The following is an 18,945-nucleotide window of genomic DNA, read 5'->3' as shown; positions in this document are numbered from 1 at the left end:
TGAAAACGTTTGACTGTTACAAAGAGTAGAGCCTGAGAATATTGAAACCTTGGCAAAAAGAATAAAAACAAGGAGACAATTTGGGGAAATCACAGACGTGAGATCAAGATAACCAACACTGCATCAGATTGTAAAAAGGCTTCCTATGGCGTCTTGCAGAGATGATGTTGCGAATGTCCTTGTCAAGAAGCAAGAAGATAGCTGGAGGTGAGATTGCTTGTTGATTGTGGACGAGATTATTGCGTTGCTTCCAGATGTGGTAAATGGTTGCTTGGACAATGATTTTCCTTAGAAGAATCGGTGCAGCTTGCGAACCGGCTCTTACCCAAGAAAGAAGTTCAGACCACGAAAGGAGCAACGACCTGTTAGGGTCAAGTTTTAAGAAAACCAGTCGCCAAATAGCTTGAGAGAAGGCGCAGATTAGGAACAGATGGTCTCTAGATTCAATGTCTGCAGCACAAAAACTGCAATTCGGAGAAGGAATAATACCCCAAGAGAACAGACGCTTCTTTGTGGGCAATCTGTTAAGGTGAGAGACCCACATGTTGAAAGCATGTTTGGGAATAGATCCTTTGAACCACACAACATCATGCCAATTAGTTTCCTCTTTTCGTGGCCTTAAAACATTCCAAGACTGTGAAGAAGAGAAACCATTACATTTTACCTTGTCAACAACCCAACAGAACTCATCTTGATTTGCAGAACTGCTTGGAACCTCAATTGTTGTTAAATGTGCATGCAAATTTAACTCCACATCAGACCTTGGAGAAGGAAGAGTCCAGCCCGCAGAGTTACACGCATCCTTTACCTTAGCTTTGAGGGGAATACGAAGTTGTCGAGGACCATCTGCACCAATGTATTTTATTAGAGGTCCAAAAGGAGACCAATTGTCAAACCATAAACTAGCACTGCTCCCATTTCCAACAACAACTTTCAGAAACTGGGCTGCCACCGGTCTCAGTCGCAGGATTGCTTTCCAAGTCCAAGAATCTCTTGGTGATTCACTGATTTCCCAAAGGCTGTTACTCTTGATGTTGTGATATTTATGCCACATAGCCCACAGAGAACCAGATTCAGAGAATAATAACCATATAAATCTCAAGCAGAGAGTGGTATTCCATTGAGAGAATCTTCGTAGCCCCAAACCGCCTTCTTGCTTAGGTAAACAGACAGTGGACCAAGCGACTTTGGCACCCTTACTGCCATCAATTTTACCGGACCAGAGAAATCTTGAGCATAAAGACTCGATCTTCTTTATACAAGTTTTTGGTAAGATGAAAGCTGAAATCCAGAAGTTAACAGTTCCCGAAATAACCGAAGACAACAATTGTGTACGACCCGCATAAGACAAAGATTTCATTGCCCATCCTCTAAATTTACCAATAAGTTGATCCAGGAGAGGTTCATACTCACAGATTTTGAGTTTTCTGTGCATAAGAGGGAGGCCAAGGTAACGGATTGGAAGAGCAGCAACTGGAAAACCATGCCTAGCAATTGCTGAGGATTTGAGGAGATTAAGACCAGCATGAAACAGTTGTGTCTTGTCCCTGTTTCATATTTCATTTAAAAATATAGTGTATATATGTGTGTCTGGTCATTGACTTCACAATTTTTTAAAACAGAACATACGTGAATTGTTTTTGTCAACACGTAAAAATAATTAATTATTTGAACAAATCGGTGTATATTTTAATTTTCTTCAACGGAGATGGGCCAATTTGTTTCCTAGTGATCACCGATCGTGTACAACGGTACCGTCGGTACGTACATGCATTGAGTCGAAAACATGTAATCACAATGGACTGTCTTTTCTACGCGTATTGAAGAATAACAATGTCCTAAACAGTTTAATTAATGATATTTATTTTGTCACATGTTATTTGGTCTTTTTTTTTTTTTTCATTTTTGCAACATTTAAATTTTGCGTAGTTAATAATACTTGAGGTTGCAAACGTGGAAATTAAGGAATAAATTTGCGAAATTGCAAAAAATTGAGAAATTATATGGTAAATTTTCCGGTAGATGCAAGACCCATTATATAGAGAAATGTTAATCCGGGCAAATAATATTCACCTAATTAAGCTTTTTACCTATGGTTTGGTTTCAAACGTATAGCAAATAAAAACCATAAAGAATAATGATGAAGAAGAGTCCATAGGGGTAGGTCTCAATTATAGATAAGTTATAAGCCTAGTGTGGAAGATAAAGACAGCTAACTGAATAAAAAGCTTAATTAGGTTAAACTTAATACATGTATCAGTCATTATCATATAAAAGTTGGTAGGTAAAAAAAATAAACACCAATTAATCATCATTTTAACATTTTTATACTAACCCTCCCACTCTATTATAGTTATAAATAAATAAACAATTTTTCTGCCTAATAAATTTTTACAAGAACATAAGAATATTCATCTAAAAGTGAGGAGGGGACGTATTCATTATCTACCATTCTTTTTACCTTCTATTACATAAAACTTTCACGTATGGAAATGATAAATAACTATGCACAAACCTACTTAAAAGCGAAATTCGTTTTAAAGAAAAGAAACAAAAATTGTGGTACATTGTATCTAATTTGATTGGTGACACAAGCGGACGGTGTATATTTACGACAACGGTTAGAGAACACGGTGAAAAATTGTGGTAAAAGATGGTGTGACACGATAAAAAAAAAACTAAACAAAACTGCTGTTGATTTTAGGAAAATTTGCACCAATAACATACAAAAAATCTATAATTAAGTAAATAACCAACAAAAAAAGCCAATGATATTGTGTGTAATTTTTGTACTTTGGACCCTTTTGCCCTTGTGTCTCTCTTCTTTTGTTTTTACGTAATATCTATCCCATTTTCTTTGTAACTGTAAAATATTAGCTTTGATTACTGTTTATTTGGGGAGAATCAAATTTTGAATATCTTTCCAGAATTTAAACTTTACGAGAAAAGTTCCAACGACAGTCACCACCACCACTACTACTACCTCCACCACCATCGTCGTTGTCCTAACCACCACCAACGTCACCATCACCACCACTATATCACCACCACCATGCCATCACACCACCGCTACCACAACTATGCCATCACCACCATACCGTTACCATCATCATCACCAAGTTATTACCGTCACCACCACCACTACCTACATTTTATTACAAATGTTTCGTTCTATACTATTTCATTGGATTCTATACTATCTCATTTATGTGTAGAAAGATAAACACTATTCATTATTTAAAAAAATCAAATCCGATTTAAGAAATTCAAGTTGTGTTTGATGCAGAAAAATAAATATATTTGTTTTAAGTAGATTTGAATTTTCAAATCATTTATTTGTAGAAAATATGTTGCAAAAAAATATTAAGGGGTAAACATTATCATATTTAAAAATATAGAGGAAAACAAAATAAAGATAATTCTTTATTTTTCTCATTTGTCACGTACCCTCAATAACTCGATTTTAGTCATTTCACAATTCATTCATGTTAGTTACTTAATTTTTCAAATTAATATACTATATTCTTAATTTATTTATCGGTTATAGAGCAAATTCACTTTTGATTTTATCTCATCTCGTAACTCTTTTTTCTTTCACAATTTTTTTCTTGCTGCAGAAATTTAACAAAACAAAATCAACTTAATAAAATATTAGCGTATAAAAAACATTCAGTTATAGATTCTAATGGAAAAATAAAAGCCATGCCCATTCTCACTACAAAATCTTCATCTTCCTCATATTGAAAACTGTTGATGCAGAAGAGCCAAGAGTGGTTTGGTGAGTCACTCAGAAGACTCTTTCATCTTTTTGGAAACAGTCTCTTCCTTATGCTTAAGCTTAGCCTCTTTCCGCTCTCTCTTCAATCCCTTGGATTTATCGAGTAATTTCATATCGCCCAGCTGCACAAAGATCGAAGCAATCAGTTAGTTTAGGGTATTAATAACAATCTCCAGAATCGAATATTGGTGTTTGCTTTCGTTCTTACCTTCTGATCAGGCATGTAAATCTTCCCAGTCTTCCCTAGTACTGCATCTTGATCAACGTTTTTCACCTGTAGAAAAAGAGATTGATTGATTGATCATCGGTTTCTTTTGATTTTAAGGAAACATGAGACAAAGCTTAGAATTTTTAATGTTTTATTATTACCTTCTTCTTAGGCTTATCCTTGGATGTTCTCATTGCTTCTTTCATTAAGCTTTCGTTAGGAAGACGATTACGCCTGATAACCAAGTCCATGGATGGACCGACTTCAACAAGCTCCATTCTAGGAACAATGGAGCCTGACTTTTTAAGCTTCAATGCGCAATGAGTAAGGAAAACCTTAGTTGGGGATATAGCCGAACATACGTAAGCTCGGTCTAGTCCAGTAAGATTTAGATTATCCACAACCTGCAGACAAATAAAATTCTATTTTAAGCCAAATCCATAAATAATCAGGATAAGAACCATAAAACTGAAATTCAATTCCTTGATGTTGGTTACGGAATTAGCTGCAAAGGTAGGTCAAAAGAATCAAACACTTCACCTCGCCACGAAACAGATCAGTGAGGACTTCTTTTAGATGCTTAAGCTCTGGTACATTCTCAAAACCTTCTCCAGTAAAGCAAATGAAAGGCTTTGATCCTTCATGAGGTGCAAATTTCTTGTCATACGAAAACGCCAGCAAGGTTTTAAAGTTCTCAATCCCAACTTCTATAAGATCATAGACCTGGTGATCATACATTCTCCCAAGTACAAGATTGTCAGGTCGTTTCTTCGTGTGAGAACCATACTGCAATATAAAAACATTCACCAACGTTAGAACTCACATCAAAGTAAGTTTGCTAATATCCAATTCCAAATGAATTCTTTAGACATGTGATTAAATTAGCAAATAATAGAACAAGTTTAAGTTCTACCAATTTCCACCATAACACAAAGACTAATCAAGCCAAAGATAATCACAGGACACATCATCTTAGCAACTTGCTCTAAGACAATCAAGCATCTATCTGATTACTTGAAAAACTAGCCATTCCTAGTTAAGTTAAGAGGATAATCAAAATCATCGACATAACAAATCAAAACCTATACAGAGATCTCAGTTTGCCACAACACGAGTATCGAAGAAAAACTTACCACAAAAATGCTACAATCAGTTTTCTGAGAGAAGAACTCTAATGAAGTTTCACCACCACTCTCAAAAGGCCTAATATTCTCATTCCTTCTTGAATATCTAATGGCACCTCCCTTCTTCAAACGGTACAGTTCCATCAACACAGAGCTAAGTGTAGCACTCGTCTTTGTTCCATGAAGTATCAATGTCTTCTTCCCAGTTTCAACCTACAAATCCCAAGATTAAGAAGAAATTTTAAAACCACCAATTCAGATACAAAGTCTGCAACTTTCTAGCGATTCTTTCATAAATTCACCTAGAAATAGAAAACCCATGAGTCTCATAGACAGACCAACAACATTTAAGACACTTCTCGGTCTCAGAGGGACGAAACAAGGATTCAAACGCAGAGAAAGAAGAGAACTTTACCAACTTAGGAGCTCGGTTTTCGAGTACACGTTTGGCTTTGCCAGTCTTCGGAGTTCGTATTTCCATCATGACTGATCAATCGCCGGAAATTTTTACAAGCGACGGCTCCGAAAGAAGAGAGGAAGAAGAAGAGAGGTTTTCCATAATATGGAGTCTAGGGTTTTAGTGTGCCTCACAATTGGAAGCAACTTTAGGAGAATTCTAATATGGCCCCTAAATTTATAACTTTATCCTAAATCACCCCGATTAGTTTTTTTATTCATTATAAAACCCAATGTTTCACAAGGTCCATTAACTGTTTAGTCTCTACGGGCTCAAATTAAGCAATGACGGCGCAAAAAGGACATTTCTTTACAAAAAATTAACAGATTTTTATTTATGTTCACTTTTTACATTCATGAAACTTTTACACATAAATGAATCAAGAACATGAACATAAGAACTTATATTCCTTATTCGTTTCCATGTTTTTTTATTTGAGTTGTTAAGGAGAAACAACAAAACATTTGATGCTTCTTGTGAGATTTACAAGTTTCTCCCAAAGATACGATCGATCTTCACGCCTGGCATTGTGCAATCGGTTCTTGCTTCCCTGTTTTAGAGAGAAGAAGAAGATGCAGGTAAGTGTAATTTACATGGAACCGTCTTGTCCTCCACAACCACTTGCTTTTCATCCTCAATTGGGAAAACTCTGGTCACTCACTATTGAATCAGACAGACAAAAGTAAAGAATCTCTAACTCAGATTCACCACAGAGCTCGAAAGATCCTAATAGTCAAGACCACAAGATGTTATAGTAAGTTTGCATATGAGTTGACAATACATACCTTGCATAGACTTCTCGAGGTCTTGTAATTGTCTGATGAAACCGGCATTAGGACTTGCCACAGGTCTTTTGCTCTTTACATGTTGCAATGCTTGGGATAAGGTCATTCCATGTTTCTTCATGAGGTAAGCAACAACTATAGTGACACTGCAAGTAAAAGGGGCAAAACACAGGCTAAATTGGGTTACCAAATCACTTTGACATATGTACTTAGTATTGAATCCTATCCAGCATCAACACAAAAACCGACCTCCGTGATTTGCCAACAAAGCAATGAACAAGAACACTACCGCCTTGTCTCTTGGCTTCATCAATGAAATCAACACACTCATCAAAGTACATTTCCAAATTTGTGTCTTCCTTATCCACAACTATTACACAAACAAACAAGCAGGTAAGCCATTCCATCACAAAAAGGCACAAAAAAAGTATAAAAAAGGTAAAACCTTTAATATGTTTATACCTCGAACAACCTTGTAAACAAAGTCATCAGGATGAGCTGGTCTCAAAGAACTAGCAACAGTCAAGATATGTGTAACATTGTAAGATTTCAAAACATTCTTGTTACAAGCTGCAGCAACAGATCCAAGATAAAGACCCTGAAAGTCAAATTCAAGAAAAGCTTTGATCTTTGATAACGAATCAATCATTGGTTGGTAGTTCCAGAGAAGAAACAAGAAAACTATGAGTAGTAGTAAGTAGTAACCTGTTCAATAAAGGAAGGGACATTGTCGTCTCTATAGGTACGAGCAACTTTAATAACACGAACAAGTGCTTGTATCTGATTTTTCACCTTTTCGTTATACTTATCTATTCCTGGTAACGAAGAAGACGACGAAGAAGAAGAAGGTGATCCTCTGTCTCTAGAACTCCTGATTCACCAAATCAGAAACAAAAAAAAAAAAATAGACTTTATATATCAAGATCATGATCATAGCAAGAATCAAAATCAAAATCTAGGTCACCCGAATTGGGTTCCGAAATAATGGAACCGGAAGAATCGAATTTAAAAATTGTGATGAATGATCTTAAAAACGAACAATGGCGAATCAAGAATTACGATTACAACAATGGAACAATGAATCAAAAGATGGATTCGCTTACATTGAGAAAGAAGGAACACGAATTCGCCAAAAGAAGAGAAAGAAATTTACAAAAAAAAAAAAAACGAATCTTTGAAATGGGTTAAAGAGGAAATCGCAACTGCATGGTTCTCCAGTTTTTTTGGGTTAAAAATCCGGAGAGGGAAGATTTGTTCAAAGGAGGGCCAAATCGTAATATTTCCTTTCTAACAGGGAAATTTATTATCTTAGTTCTGCATACATGAATGTTGTCATGGGCATGTTTGGAATTTGGGCTTGTGGGCTTGGTTTGCTATCAGGCCATCTATATATTAGTAAAAAAAAATACGTACTTGGACTAAAATGTTGTTGTTGTTAAGAAGTGTTTGTTATATGACGTAGTGGTAATCTACTTCAATGTGTTTAGATAATGGTAGAGCATTGGATTTGTAGTTAGGTGTATTGTTGACAAATTGTCGTAAAGAAGAATTTATTGTTTCTCTTGACCTATACCAAGGTTATGTAGATTGAATGATATACATGTCAGCTCGGTTGTAGCCATAGCAAAAGTTCTATGGACTGTCTACTTAGAGCCGGTCCAGAAAACTTATGGGCTACAAAATTTTTTAGAGGGTTTAGTAATTAGTGATTTAAAAAGAAAAAAAAATGGTAAAATGAAGACAAATGACCAACTCCACTAATCAGTCTATATTCAAGGCCGTATACATGGGTTGCTTTTACCCAAAACCGGGTCTAGAGCTAGTATTAGTTGAATGGCTTTCTATAGACCCGGTTTTGGGTATCGGCGAGTTTCTCGGTTTCATTTTAACTATTCCAATTTGGTACGGTTTGGTTTATTCGGCTACGGATTTCTTGCCCACTGTCAAAAATATGCAAGAACATGGAGTACTACTTGCTCACTTGATGTTGTCTTACGCTTGTTTAGAATTTGGGCTTATGGGCTCGATTTGCTATATCACCTCAAAATTTAGTAGCAGATTCATGTGGAAACGTGACTTAAGAAGCAACAAGATAACCAAAACTATACGTCCTCTTGTATAACCTTGACTTTAAAGCAGTGTTATCTAAAAGCGATTTGATCGGAAATATCTAACAACGATTCAAGAAACTAATCAAGAAACCAATCTTTCTCATAAAAATTTGCAATTTTCCAACTACAAATTCAAGAAATTGAGTAAACATAAACAAAAGCAGAAATCGCTACAATTTTTTTTTTTCTAATTACACAAATCCAAAAAAAAAACAAAGACCTTCTTCAGACCCAAGTAACCGAAACCAAAGAATTCGCAAGCCCAGATTCTTCAAAAGTCGTATTAGATCCAAAATAAAGATTCTTATATTCCCCAGGAAACGCTTGAATCAATTTAAAACGCTTTCTCTCAGATTCATCAATCTGCGAATAACAAAACGACCAAAGAAGCTGAACAGATTCACTCTTTAAGAAACTCCTCTGTATTCTTCTCCCATCTGGTAATCGAACGCGGATTCTACACAAAACGCTTTGATCCAAATCGCGATTTGGTTCTTCTGGTAAGTGAGGGAATCCGAAAACCGCGTTTGATGAAGTCATCGTCTCGGTTTCTGATTCTTCAGAGAAGCGTTTCGGGCGTTTGATTCTTCGTAGAGACTCGATTTCCAAAGAGGCGATGTCCATGAACGGTGATAATTTCTCCATCATTGATTCACACTCGAGCATCGTTTTGATCGATGGTTACGGAGAGATTTAGGAAATTTAAAACCCTAATTTTTTCATAGTTATTAGAGTGGATTTTGTGAACTTCTCGTTTATTTATAGAGAGACGGTAGAGGAGGAGTTTATGAAGGTTTGTTTCCTTCTCCTTGAAATTAGAAAAATAGATTTATTAGTTTATTATATTTTATTATTTTTTAACAAATTCGATTTTGGAGATATTTGGCAGTTTTTTTTTTTTTTTACATAATTTTTTTTATTGATTGTAACACAAATTTAATTATGGAGAAATCTATATTGATTATGAATTGTGCTTTATTTCTTTAAAGATCCTAGTGAGTGAATCTTTCTGTTTTTGAAAGTTTTTTAAGCAATATTTTAAATCATATATGAATCAATTTTTTATATAATTTGAACGAATGCATAATTTTTGAGTTTTAAATTACCAACAACAATGCAGGAATCAAGAATTAATAATTATTTCTTTTTCAATTTTTCAATAGAAGAAGACGTTGATTTCGATCAAAGTAATGTTTTGGTAACTTTTCTGCTAACCAAATAAAGATGATGAGAAGGGCACAAAGTTTTGCCAACATATAAAAATCATAAAACGATGATTATCACAGAATCTCACAGAATGCTTCAAACGTAGAAACTGAAATACAAACCAAGAGTTTTGCTTTGTCTCTCTTTCATTTTTATTCTTTGCATATATGAAGTTATGAATAATAATACAAAGCTTTTCTTTCTCAAATCATTTGACGTATGTCGCAAACCAATCAAGCATCTCTTTGTGAGCTTCTTCTGCAGCTTTAACCGCCTCTGGATCATCGATGCTGTATCTAACTGTCCAACCGTGTGACACTTTCAGGTATATCTTCACGTAACTATTCACCTACAGAATCCGTTTAAAGTTAGATAAAGGCGATTAGCCTATTGAGTTGCGGTGTAGAAGCAGCTTACCTCGGGTTTGGAAGCTAGAATCTCCTCAAATTGCTTCAAAAGTGCTGGTGGGGACATTTGATCAATCTCAGCTCCTAATATAGCAATTGGAGCCTTCCCAGCTGCAGAAAACCCGTGAAATTGATAAGGATCATCAAAAACCGGTGAAATGAGAGCAACCGGACCAATCACAGTGCTTTTATGTATGTAAATGTGAATTAGTATTCTTTACTGTAACAATGATAGCCACAATGATGGTATCTAATCTTGGCGAGATCAGTTACGCAATCTTATAGGTGACTGTAAATGTTACAAAGCATTAGAGGTGAGGCGTGACAACTAGTGTTTCTTGGTTTTATGTGTGCAATCAAGATGGTAGTACCAAAGTCACTTACCCTTGATATCATCAACTGTGACAAAAGAAGGATGAAGCAAAACAGCTGCTTGAATAAGTTCTTCTTTAGACAGTTCCACCACTACCTTAGCTGAAGATTAATAACACAAGAGAGAAAAGTAATATCCATTAGACATTTTCCAGATCTTTTACTAACAAATCTTAGGCTAGATTTCTAACAACAACTCACCACCCCAACACATCCCTGCAGCTCCAATGGCAGTTATGCCTTTGTTCTTTATAGCTTCAAGTACTGGTTTGGTGTTGTCGAAGCCCTTATCCTGAAAAACAAAAGAGAATATGAACTGATTCAGATGGATTCTATCAACTCAGTGTATGTGTTCTTGTTAACAAAACTGGAAAAGAAATTGAGAATGCATAGGACAATTATGATAAGGAGGAGAGGAGAAGGAACGAACCCAGCCATGGTCTTTGATCCAGACAGCGATGGGTCTGTCCTGGTTAGAGGGATCAAAAGGATCTCCACCAAAGTAATCAGGAACCACAACATAGAATCCAGAAGCTGCAACCTTATCCGCAAGCGCCCTTAAGACATAAAATTAAAGCAATGATTCAAATCAAACATCTAGATCTTATCAAATGAGATCAGAAAAAATAAGTCAACTTAAAGACACACGATAGGTATGCTTCATCCAGGAGATGCAACGCGCCCTATTGCTAGTGATTTAACCCCTTCCTCATATTAAGTAAGAAGTATCTTGTACATAATCCAAAACCAACAAAACTATTTGTAGACACATATCTAACTAGACCAGAAACAACTATTGCAGCATTGAGACTAAAACTCATATGTGACCACTAAAAAACTATCTAATTCCTTCAAAGCAACAAACCCAAATTAAAAAGATTCAATCTTCAATGGTTGAATCGATGAAGAGGGGAGAATTAGTAGGAGTACCTCAAGTTTGGAGCTTCATAACCTGAAGAACAAAAACGTACCAAAAAGTCAGAATCAACAATGATGAGATCAACAAAAGGGATCCAAAAACCCTAATTACTCCGATCATGTGTTCAACTAAAACAAAGAAAGTCAAATCAGAGCAACGAAGAAGAAGAGTATATTACCGAATACATCAGAAATGAGGAGGACGCAGAGCTTGGAATCGGGAGAGCCGGAGACGTAGGCATCAAGCCCACCCAGCTTCTCGACATGACCCGACCCGGAAACCGGGTTCAGAGTCGGCGGGTTTTCGCAGCACTGAGGTCCCGACATGTGTTAGTTCTTCAGAAAAACAGAGAGATGAGACAAAGAAACCAAACCAAACCAAACTCAATCATTCGTTTGCTTTTTATTTGTTGTGTGACCAATTAAATAAATTGAGAATATTCTCGAATCATCTAACGGTTATAAAAATAGTACACCAATCCATCTAACGGTTACAAATAGTACACTAATAGTTTCTTTTTAAGATTAGTCTTTTTTTTTTATTTTTTCTTTTCTTCTGGTTCTCTCTATACATACATATAGCGTGATAGATTTATCACACAACACTGGAGCTAGAGAACACAAGTCACAACAAGGAAGCAAATTCACTACAAGAAACACATCTATCAAGCATCTATCTGAAAAAAACTGGAGAGATCAAAACTTTTTAAGAAGCTATGAACGCAAATGAATGATGAAATCAGCTGCGTAGTCCATTGTTCTGAGACCTCCCAAGGAGAGTAATACAATCGCTAGCTCTTCTTTTCCCCATTTTCTTAGTCCACTGCTTACACTCTTTAACACTTCTGTATCGATCTCTGTCACCCAGAGAGGCAAACAGCTCACCATTAGACTCACCAAACCGGAAATATATGCCCGCCAAGTTGCTGTTTCGCATCCCACTGATATTTTCCCGTCTAAGACACTCGCGATGAACTGCAAGTGGCTTCCCAAGATTGCTTGGCGGCGGCGTTTTGATGCAGTTGATCTTGAGTCCACCCCCCAAGCAAATGCTCCACATAGGACTACAAAGTAGGCAAGGGCATGACCTCTTAGCTCTGCAACTAGATCTGATGGTCTTTGTTCTCGGTCTGATTTGTCAGTTGATAGAAACCAAGACGGGATGGTTTCTTTGATGAGTAGGTGGACCACACCTAAGCCACCGGTTAGCCATACCAACGAGGCACTAAGCGAAGCAGCAAGCTTGACTTGAGTCATTGCTGTTGCTAGAGAACTTTGGCCGTATCTTGTTCCGTTCTTCACTGTCTTCAGCCTTTCCAGCTTCTCCTTTGAGAGCCTGTTCTGGGCTATATCCTCCACCGAATGTATCAGCAGAGAGAGAATCTCTTCCGATACAGAGACAGTATCTCTGAGAGCACGATACATACGGAGATAAAGAATCCCTGGTGCTACAGGAGAGATCCCGCCATAGAAATGAGAGCCAAATCCATGGCCAAGAAGAGCTCCAACGCCACCATCATTTGACATGGGGGCAGCATTCAAACCGAGAGTGGCACTGAAGCAGTTTCTGAGGAGCTGAATCACAGCGTCTTGGTTGTGAAGGAAGACGGTGCGAGAGGCAGAGAAAACAAGGAAGTCAAACCAACGTTTCGCCTTTTGGGTCCATAATGAAGCTACAATGGGCATGCAAGGCCAAGGGCAGCCTGCAGCCAAGCACTCAAGAGCTGGGCCAGCCAGGTTGAGAAACCGCTCTGAGGCTTTGTCAATTTTGTAAGTAATGGTTAGACTTACAAAGGCGGCTAAAGGTAAAGGAAGTGTTGCCGGTGAACTCCCTCCTGCAAAAAGTCAACCATAAGATCAAAAGACAAGTTTAACACATCAACTCAGGACAGGTAAAAGCTTATTATAAAGGGAGGATTGTACAGAGATTTAAGCCAAACAAACAGACTCGGCATCTAAACACGTAGAATAGTTTTACCTGGAGCAAGGCTAGGGATATCGACGCCTGTTGTTGCAAGAATTTTCGTTATATATTCCTCAACAGTGGATAGATTTGTAGCTGGACTTGGCCAATCCACGCCGTTCATGAATACTGGCTTCCAAACACCTCTACTCACCTCAGCTGAGAAATAGCTTACTATCGTTGCTAATGATGCCGGGAGAAAATCTGCTAAGTCTTTCAGCCCTGAAAGAAAAACACTTGTTATCACGTAATCCATTTCACTTTACTGTAAGAAAAGCATATGACATAACACTGATCAACACAGTCAAAACATCTCTCATTGGCATTCAGAGTTTCCAAAGGTCATATAGACAGATATTATTGCACATGACAACACAATTAGGACTCCTTTCTCTCTCTACCTCTCTCTGGTGACATATTTACGCAATCTGATCCAATAAAACAAAACAAACCTGTAGCTAACTGACGAGGCGAAAGCCTTCCATGAGTACAAGCAGTTAAAGCAGCATCTACAACATATGGAACGGCTTTGAGGATATCCCAAGCAGGAAACGCAGGTCTTGTATTGCTATCTTCACTTGCAGCTCCTGATGAACTGCTTGTGCCCGAATTTACTGGATTTAAAGTCTGACTGCCTCTGACCTTTCCGAACGTCATGTTGAGAAGTGCTTCAACTGTCTGATGAATGGGAGATCCATGTGTAAGTCCAGATAATGTGGCAGCTATGCATCTTTGGTGCTGCCTATACCAGATTTTTAGCTTGGGGAACGAGTCAACAAACACGGGCTGGCAAGATGCTGCCCTTGCAACTTCTGAAAGTCTCTTTCTGTTTCGGTCTCTATCAAGGGTCTCCGACGAAACAAGATAAGAATTACGCACTGAAAGAAGATGTTCAGGAGTGAGTTGGGAACCAACTGTGGGAACATCTCCTACACCATGCTCAATAGGAGGATGATTGAATCTCCAAAGCTTTAAAAGAAGAGTGAATGCATTTGAGAAAACAGAATAGGCTGATACTTGTTCTCCGGAAGGAAGAGTCCATGATACACTCGGGGAGTAAGATCCAAACTCTTCACAGATTGGCATTAGTGAGCAAGCAAGTTGCGGAACCTAAAAAGTAGCCATCAAAATTGTATATTACATCTATCCGCAAATTCAGTATTAAGTCTAGTAGACTTGGAAGCATAATTTACATACCATGCCATGTAAAGAGAAAATCTGAATGCAGTCAACAGATCCTATCCCAACAATAACAACATTCAGCATGCAGGCATAACCAATCAAATGATTTTCAGCACTGGAATAATCTGCTGGAACGGGTGGGGATAGTAATCTTGTAAGAAACTCAACAGTGTGTTCCTGTAGATAGAAGAAAAATAGATGAAGCAAACATGTCTGTTCAACCGAAAACTTTCACTGGTGGATGTAATGCCAACCTGTATGTTCCAACCCCGTGTGAGAGATGCCCCACAAAGAACTGTAGCAGCAGATATCTTCTCGTCATCCGATCCTTTGACTGCAACCTCATATAGTTTCTCGAGCTCTGCTAAGCTTCCATCAAATCCATGAGCTATTTCAGTTGCTTTACTCTTGGTAAATTAAAAAAAGAGCATTACCTGGCTAAGAAACAAAAAGGAATAACTGAAGAAGAGGCAGAACTTAAGTCAAACTAAAATGCAACCAATCTTCTCATTGTGGCACCCTAGTATAGAGGAAATGTGTTGTAAAATTTATGGTTTCCTCAGGTTACGATTTTCAAACTCAGCAGCTTATTTTTAAATTACAACTGATGGTATGATTTGGAGGGGAGACTATGTGGGTGAAGTAGTGTGCAGCTAATATTTGGAAGTGACAAGAAACAAAAAGAATATAATAACTCATTCTACCTTGAAGCAGGAACTGAAACTAATGCATTCACCATTGCAGCATTTAGTTGGGCCCCTTTCACAAATGAAGACCAGCAGGGTACTTCATTCGGCAGACTCTGAGGTATTTGGTTGATTCGGCCATTGACATAGCCAGACCACGAATAGGCCGACGTATCCAGTATGTTTCTTGCAATACAAGCCTCGACTATCAGGTGGCGCATGTTTCCAGCTACGGCATGTACATAAAATATGTTAGGCATGAAAGAGAGCCCATATCATCAATAAATGACGACAATTATGCGACAATAATGAAGCTACGAAGACAGACAGAGCGAATTTTGATTAACTTACAGCAGTTGATAGGCATTTCCTTCATGTTTATGACATCAGAACACGACTTCCCAACATTGCCACCAGACAAAAACAAGATTGCCTTCGTAGCAGCCTTGTTGGCAGCAGAAACAACACACTTGGGAGGAGCCAGCAATCCAGGGAAATCACCGAGGACTTGCAAACTTGTAATAAGATCATTTCGCAGCTTTTCCATGACAGATACGTATTTCCTCTCTTCAATAAGGTTTGCGACCACAAGAGGCACAATACATAATGACATGCACAGCCTTGTGTCCAGTCGAGGAATAGGTCCCTCAATAGGATCCCTTTCCTAGCAATAGAGAAGAAGAAAATAAGAACAGCCAATAGATACGGAAAATCTGAACTTATCATGGATGCAGACTAACAACCAACTAGTACGGCTTTCAGTCTAGCCTAGTTAACTCAAGAGAAAGTGTGTAACTGTAGGAATTATAGAACCAAATAACAGAACCAATCACAAAAACACACGGTGTAAGTAGAACTTGCAAGCAATAGCAATTGCGGTTTTCTGGCGACCAAGTAGTGGTGAAATCACAAACAGAAAAGATCAGTAAGAGATTAATCTAACCCTTTGAACAAGTCGGAGAGCTGCTATCCAAAGCCCCAAGAAAGTGTCATGCCAAGTACTCCCATTAATTTCTTTAAGTGTTTTAGCTAGACCTGGAAAAGTTAATATACTTGAGTCATTTCGTTCTATATTTGAGATATCTTTTCTTTAGTTAAAACCACAAGTGAAAGAAGATGGAGTCTGCAAATTACCGGTAATGATTTCAATTGCACTAGTTGGGTTTACTTGATATCCATCCATTGCATCTTCAAATACTAGATCAAGAGGAAGCCAAAGTGAAGAGAGACTTGCTCCATGGCATAAGCCAGCAAAGGAAGAGAGAGATCCAAAATCCACTATTGCATTAGATTTCCGTGATGAAGTTACTTTGATGTCACAAGAATACCCAAATCGTCTACTTGATATCAACTGCAATAGATCCCCAGAATTTAGAACCTTTGAGTTTTTTAAAGCCGATGAATTTTCTCCAAGCAGCTGAACTTTCTGAACAAATTCATGCCAATTCGAAGCCCTGAAAAGAAATGGATAGCAAATGTTTAAAAGAAAAACACTTTAGACTACAGAGAAATTACTTGTCAAATTCAGGTTATGACTAAGCAAACTATCTGCCAATGCAAAGAACAACATGATGATGATCCAAGCTTCAACATAGCAGATGGATTGTAAATATGATCTCAGATTAACTATAATGCATACCTGTTGGAAGATACCAAGTATAGCAATCTGGATATCACAGTATTTCTGAGGAACTCCGCAATCAACTCGATAGCCATGATGGTATTCAAAGACTGTAACATCTCTAGCGATCCAGTCTTTTCATTATATCTCTCAGGAGCATCAATTTCCATTTCTTGAGACTTAACTAGCCACTGGGAGCTCGAGTCTTGGCTTAGCTCTAGCAAACCTTCATCGCTTAAAGTTGCATCTAGCAGTTGTAACACCATCTTGAAAACAAATTCTACTAAAAGCACACCAGGTTTGCTTGTTTCCAAATCAAATAACTTTGAAAGACGAAGAACGTTGGCTACTGAAATCATGACCCTATACAAAAAAATATTTGTACAATGTTAATGGAAACATACATTTACTAACAAGTCCTAGAGCAGAGCCAAGCATTTAAATGTAACAGTAGTAAGAAGTATCAACAAAAAAAAACTCACTTCTGGTAGTGAGGTCCACTAATATGAACTTTAATAGTGAACATATTTCTCTTGAGCAGCTCCAAGTAAATTCTATAAGCCGCTACTTGCGTACACCGGCTTGGAACAACTCTGCAAGAATCCAACAACAATCACAAAACATGAACTACAATAAGATAAAGCGCACAGAAAATGCGTAGAGGTCGCCGGTTCGAGTGACACTTAGGAGGGGACCATATAAAATGCTCTGATCCCTCGTCTCAGAGATGCAAGACCCAGAAACTCTTCGTAATTCAAAAAAAAAAAACACACAAAAAAGAACCAAATCTAAGATCCATCATAAAATCGTTCCAAACTTCAATTCACCAACTCACAATCCAAAGATGTAGAACCCTAGATTTTAGAAAACAATCCATGAGCGATAAATATTGAGACTAAAACGAATTACAGACCTGTGAGAGAGCAGAGCAAGAACAACGAGAGGAGAAACAAGCTTCAAAGCCATAGCTCTTTCGAGAAACTTCCAAAGAATAGGAACGTTATTATCCCAACAAATGTACGAGACGATAACCTCCGCGAGCTCCGTCGACGGTAACTCGACGGCGAAGAATTTCAAATTCGATGATAACTGAGAAGCCCAAAGACGAGGATCGATACAGTTTTCTTGAGCCATCTTTGTTAGCTCAATCACACAATCCCAGACGGTTCTCCGTCCAGGAACCACCATTTTTTCCGTTCAATCAACGAAGCTCTCTGAAGAAGAGGAAGAGCGGTTAAAAGATACAGGAACTCTCAGATTTGATTTGGCGAAAAAAAAATTAACGCGTGTGCGTTTGTGTGCGCGTTTGCAAATGACTGAATAGTCCTCGTGTGGATGAATGTCCCGAGACGAATTATCAGAAAGACGTCAAAAAGAGTTTCACATTGCCCAAATCTCTGCACTGTTTTTGTCAACTTGTGTGTTGCCATATATATATATCTTGAATCTATAAACGATTTTGGATGTGTTATTGAAATTAAGTATTTAATCGATTTTAAAGTTAAAAGTTCAAAGTCCAACTTTCTTCTAATAGATCCTACTATCAAGAATAATAGTGTATGCTGAGATATTTAATATAATTAATTTGGTTATTATATTACTAAAATGCACTTATCTTTTCGGTCAGCTGTTTTGAGAGAACTCTACAATATACTTTGACTGGAGCAATTTTATGATGGATAACGTTTCGGGAAGTAATTGTCGGAATCGTGCGAGTGGAAACAAAACACAGAAAAAGATCATATGGTGATTTGTAGGATCGGTAAACAAGTTTTTAAAACCTCTCGGACGTAGCGAACTGACCGTCGGACACAGATAGACCCATAGGCCAAAAGAGGACGTGGGACCCATTAGAAATGGCGGGTCGGAGCGTTACATTTTCTTTGATAGTTGTTTCAAATTTAGTTTTTATTTATATTACACAAATTCATTAAATTCTTTTCGGATTACGCAGCATATTCAATATTAGACTAAAACTATATTATTTTCTTTGCATTCGGGAGAATTTTAAACCAAAACTTAAATCTTCTGAAATCCATAAAATTTAGGGTATTTTATTACCACTAAATATATTTAGAGATGACTAAAAATGATTAAAATCATAGTAGAATGATTCGAATTCTGGAG

General features: G+C 37.5%; 5 protein-coding genes across 7 annotated transcripts; all 5 read right to left on the bottom strand.

The window, feature by feature from the left end:
- Window positions 1-3,620: 3,620 nt before the first annotated feature.
- On the bottom strand, window positions 3,621-5,712 carry LOC9319507 (ribosome production factor 2 homolog). The gene is made up of 6 exons (XM_021031873.1): window positions 5,526-5,712; window positions 5,120-5,323; window positions 4,527-4,772; window positions 4,148-4,390; window positions 3,987-4,052; window positions 3,621-3,900 (listed from the first exon to the last, which is right to left on the bottom strand). Exons 1-6 carry the CDS (start codon window positions 5,592-5,594, stop codon window positions 3,784-3,786), a joined length of 945 nt encoding a protein of 314 aa, XP_020887532.1. The 5' UTR covers window positions 5,595-5,712; the 3' UTR covers window positions 3,621-3,783.
- A 140-nt stretch (window positions 5,713-5,852) lies between these two features.
- Window positions 5,853-7,741, bottom strand: LOC9319506 (dual specificity protein phosphatase 1). 3 transcript variants are annotated; one of them, XM_021031876.1, is made up of 7 exons: window positions 7,456-7,741; window positions 7,058-7,223; window positions 6,815-6,950; window positions 6,602-6,722; window positions 6,353-6,498; window positions 6,186-6,227; window positions 6,040-6,147 (listed from the first exon to the last, which is right to left on the bottom strand). In XM_021031876.1, coding segments are annotated over exons 1-6 (597 nt in total). In that variant the 5' UTR covers window positions 7,458-7,741; the 3' UTR covers window positions 6,040-6,147; window positions 6,186-6,201. The 3 variants fall into 3 exon arrangements, with proteins under 3 accessions (XP_020887534.1, XP_020887533.1, XP_020887535.1); XM_021031875.1 differs by having other exon boundaries at window positions 5,853-6,227; XM_021031874.1 differs by lacking the exon at window positions 6,186-6,227 and having other exon boundaries at window positions 5,853-6,117; window positions 7,456-7,740.
- A 797-nt stretch (window positions 7,742-8,538) lies between these two features.
- Window positions 8,539-9,415, bottom strand: LOC9319505 (plant UBX domain-containing protein 12). Its single transcript, XM_002883392.2, has one exon. It carries the CDS (start codon window positions 9,127-9,129, stop codon window positions 8,689-8,691), a length of 441 nt encoding a protein of 146 aa, XP_002883438.2. The 5' UTR covers window positions 9,130-9,415; the 3' UTR covers window positions 8,539-8,688.
- Window positions 9,416-9,695: 280 nt separating this feature from the next.
- On the bottom strand, window positions 9,696-11,758 carry LOC9319504 (endo-1,3;1,4-beta-D-glucanase). Its single transcript, XM_021030376.1, has 7 exons — window positions 11,546-11,758; window positions 11,379-11,400; window positions 10,879-11,005; window positions 10,650-10,740; window positions 10,461-10,550; window positions 10,087-10,187; window positions 9,696-10,018 (listed from the first exon to the last, which is right to left on the bottom strand). The coding sequence occupies exons 1-7, from the start codon at window positions 11,691-11,693 to the stop codon at window positions 9,878-9,880; spliced, it is 720 nt and encodes a 239-aa protein (XP_020886035.1). The 5' UTR covers window positions 11,694-11,758; the 3' UTR covers window positions 9,696-9,877.
- Window positions 11,759-11,878: 120 nt separating this feature from the next.
- Window positions 11,879-18,224, bottom strand: LOC9319503 (mediator of RNA polymerase II transcription subunit 33A). Its single transcript, XM_002883390.2, has 12 exons — window positions 17,732-18,224; window positions 17,301-17,411; window positions 16,837-17,181; window positions 16,332-16,651; window positions 16,141-16,232; window positions 15,549-15,861; window positions 15,216-15,426; window positions 14,766-14,880; window positions 14,527-14,688; window positions 13,782-14,439; window positions 13,345-13,551; window positions 11,879-13,201 (listed from the first exon to the last, which is right to left on the bottom strand). Exons 1-12 carry the CDS (start codon window positions 18,004-18,006, stop codon window positions 12,081-12,083), a joined length of 3,930 nt encoding a protein of 1,309 aa, XP_002883436.1. The 5' UTR covers window positions 18,007-18,224; the 3' UTR covers window positions 11,879-12,080.
- Between the last annotated feature and the right edge of the window lie 721 nt (window positions 18,225-18,945).

Source organism: Arabidopsis lyrata (genome assembly GCF_000004255.2).
Source record: "Arabidopsis lyrata subsp. lyrata unplaced genomic scaffold ARALYscaffold_3, whole genome shotgun sequence".
Classification (NCBI taxonomy): domain Eukaryota; kingdom Viridiplantae; phylum Streptophyta; class Magnoliopsida; order Brassicales; family Brassicaceae; genus Arabidopsis; species Arabidopsis lyrata.
The sequence above is the reverse complement of the archived record's forward strand: the minus strand, read 5'-3'. Positions and strand labels throughout refer to the sequence as shown.

What these genes read in the sequence shown, in the direction of transcription:
- LOC9319503 (XM_002883390.2), bottom strand. Translation starts at nt 18,006, where the DNA reads ATGGTGGTTCCTGGACGGAGAACCGTCTGGGATTGTGTGATTGAGCTA. An exon ending in GTTTCAGTTCCTGCTTCAAG is followed by an intron (nt 14,881 to 15,215) that starts GTAGAATGAGTT and finishes ATTTGATGGAAG; the next exon opens with CTTAGCAGAGCTCGAGAAAC. An exon ending in TATCCCTAGCCTTGCTCCAG is followed by an intron (nt 13,202 to 13,344) that starts GTAAAACTATTC and finishes GACTTTTTGCAG; the next exon opens with GAGGGAGTTCACCGGCAACA.
- LOC9319504 (XM_021030376.1), bottom strand. Translation starts at nt 11,693, where the DNA reads ATGTCGGGACCTCAGTGCTGCGAAAACCCGCCGACTCTGAACCCGGTT. An exon ending in GGATCAAAGACCATGGCTGG is followed by an intron (nt 10,741 to 10,878) that starts GTTCGTTCCTTC and finishes TTTGTTTTTCAG; the next exon opens with GATAAGGGCTTCGACAACAC. An exon ending in TTCTAGCTTCCAAACCCGAG is followed by an intron (nt 10,019 to 10,086) that starts GTAAGCTGCTTC and finishes CGGATTCTGTAG; the next exon opens with GTGAATAGTTACGTGAAGAT.
- LOC9319506 (XM_021031874.1), bottom strand. An exon ending in TTTGTTGGCAAATCACGGAG is followed by an intron (nt 6,499 to 6,601) that starts GTCGGTTTTTGT and finishes TTTTACTTGCAG; the next exon opens with TGTCACTATAGTTGTTGCTT. An exon ending in CCTCGAGAAGTCTATGCAAG is followed by an intron (nt 6,118 to 6,352) that starts GTATGTATTGTC and finishes TCTCTAAAACAG; the next exon opens with GGAAGCAAGAACCGATTGCA.
- LOC9319507 (XM_021031873.1), bottom strand. Translation starts at nt 5,594, where the DNA reads ATGATGGAAATACGAACTCCGAAGACTGGCAAAGCCAAACGTGTACTC. An exon ending in CTGATCTGTTTCGTGGCGAG is followed by an intron (nt 4,391 to 4,526) that starts GTGAAGTGTTTG and finishes ATTTGTCTGCAG; the next exon opens with GTTGTGGATAATCTAAATCT. An exon ending in TTTACATGCCTGATCAGAAG is followed by an intron (nt 3,901 to 3,986) that starts GTAAGAACGAAA and finishes ATCTTTGTGCAG; the next exon opens with CTGGGCGATATGAAATTACT.
- LOC9319505 (XM_002883392.2), bottom strand. Translation starts at nt 9,129, where the DNA reads ATGCTCGAGTGTGAATCAATGATGGAGAAATTATCACCGTTCATGGAC.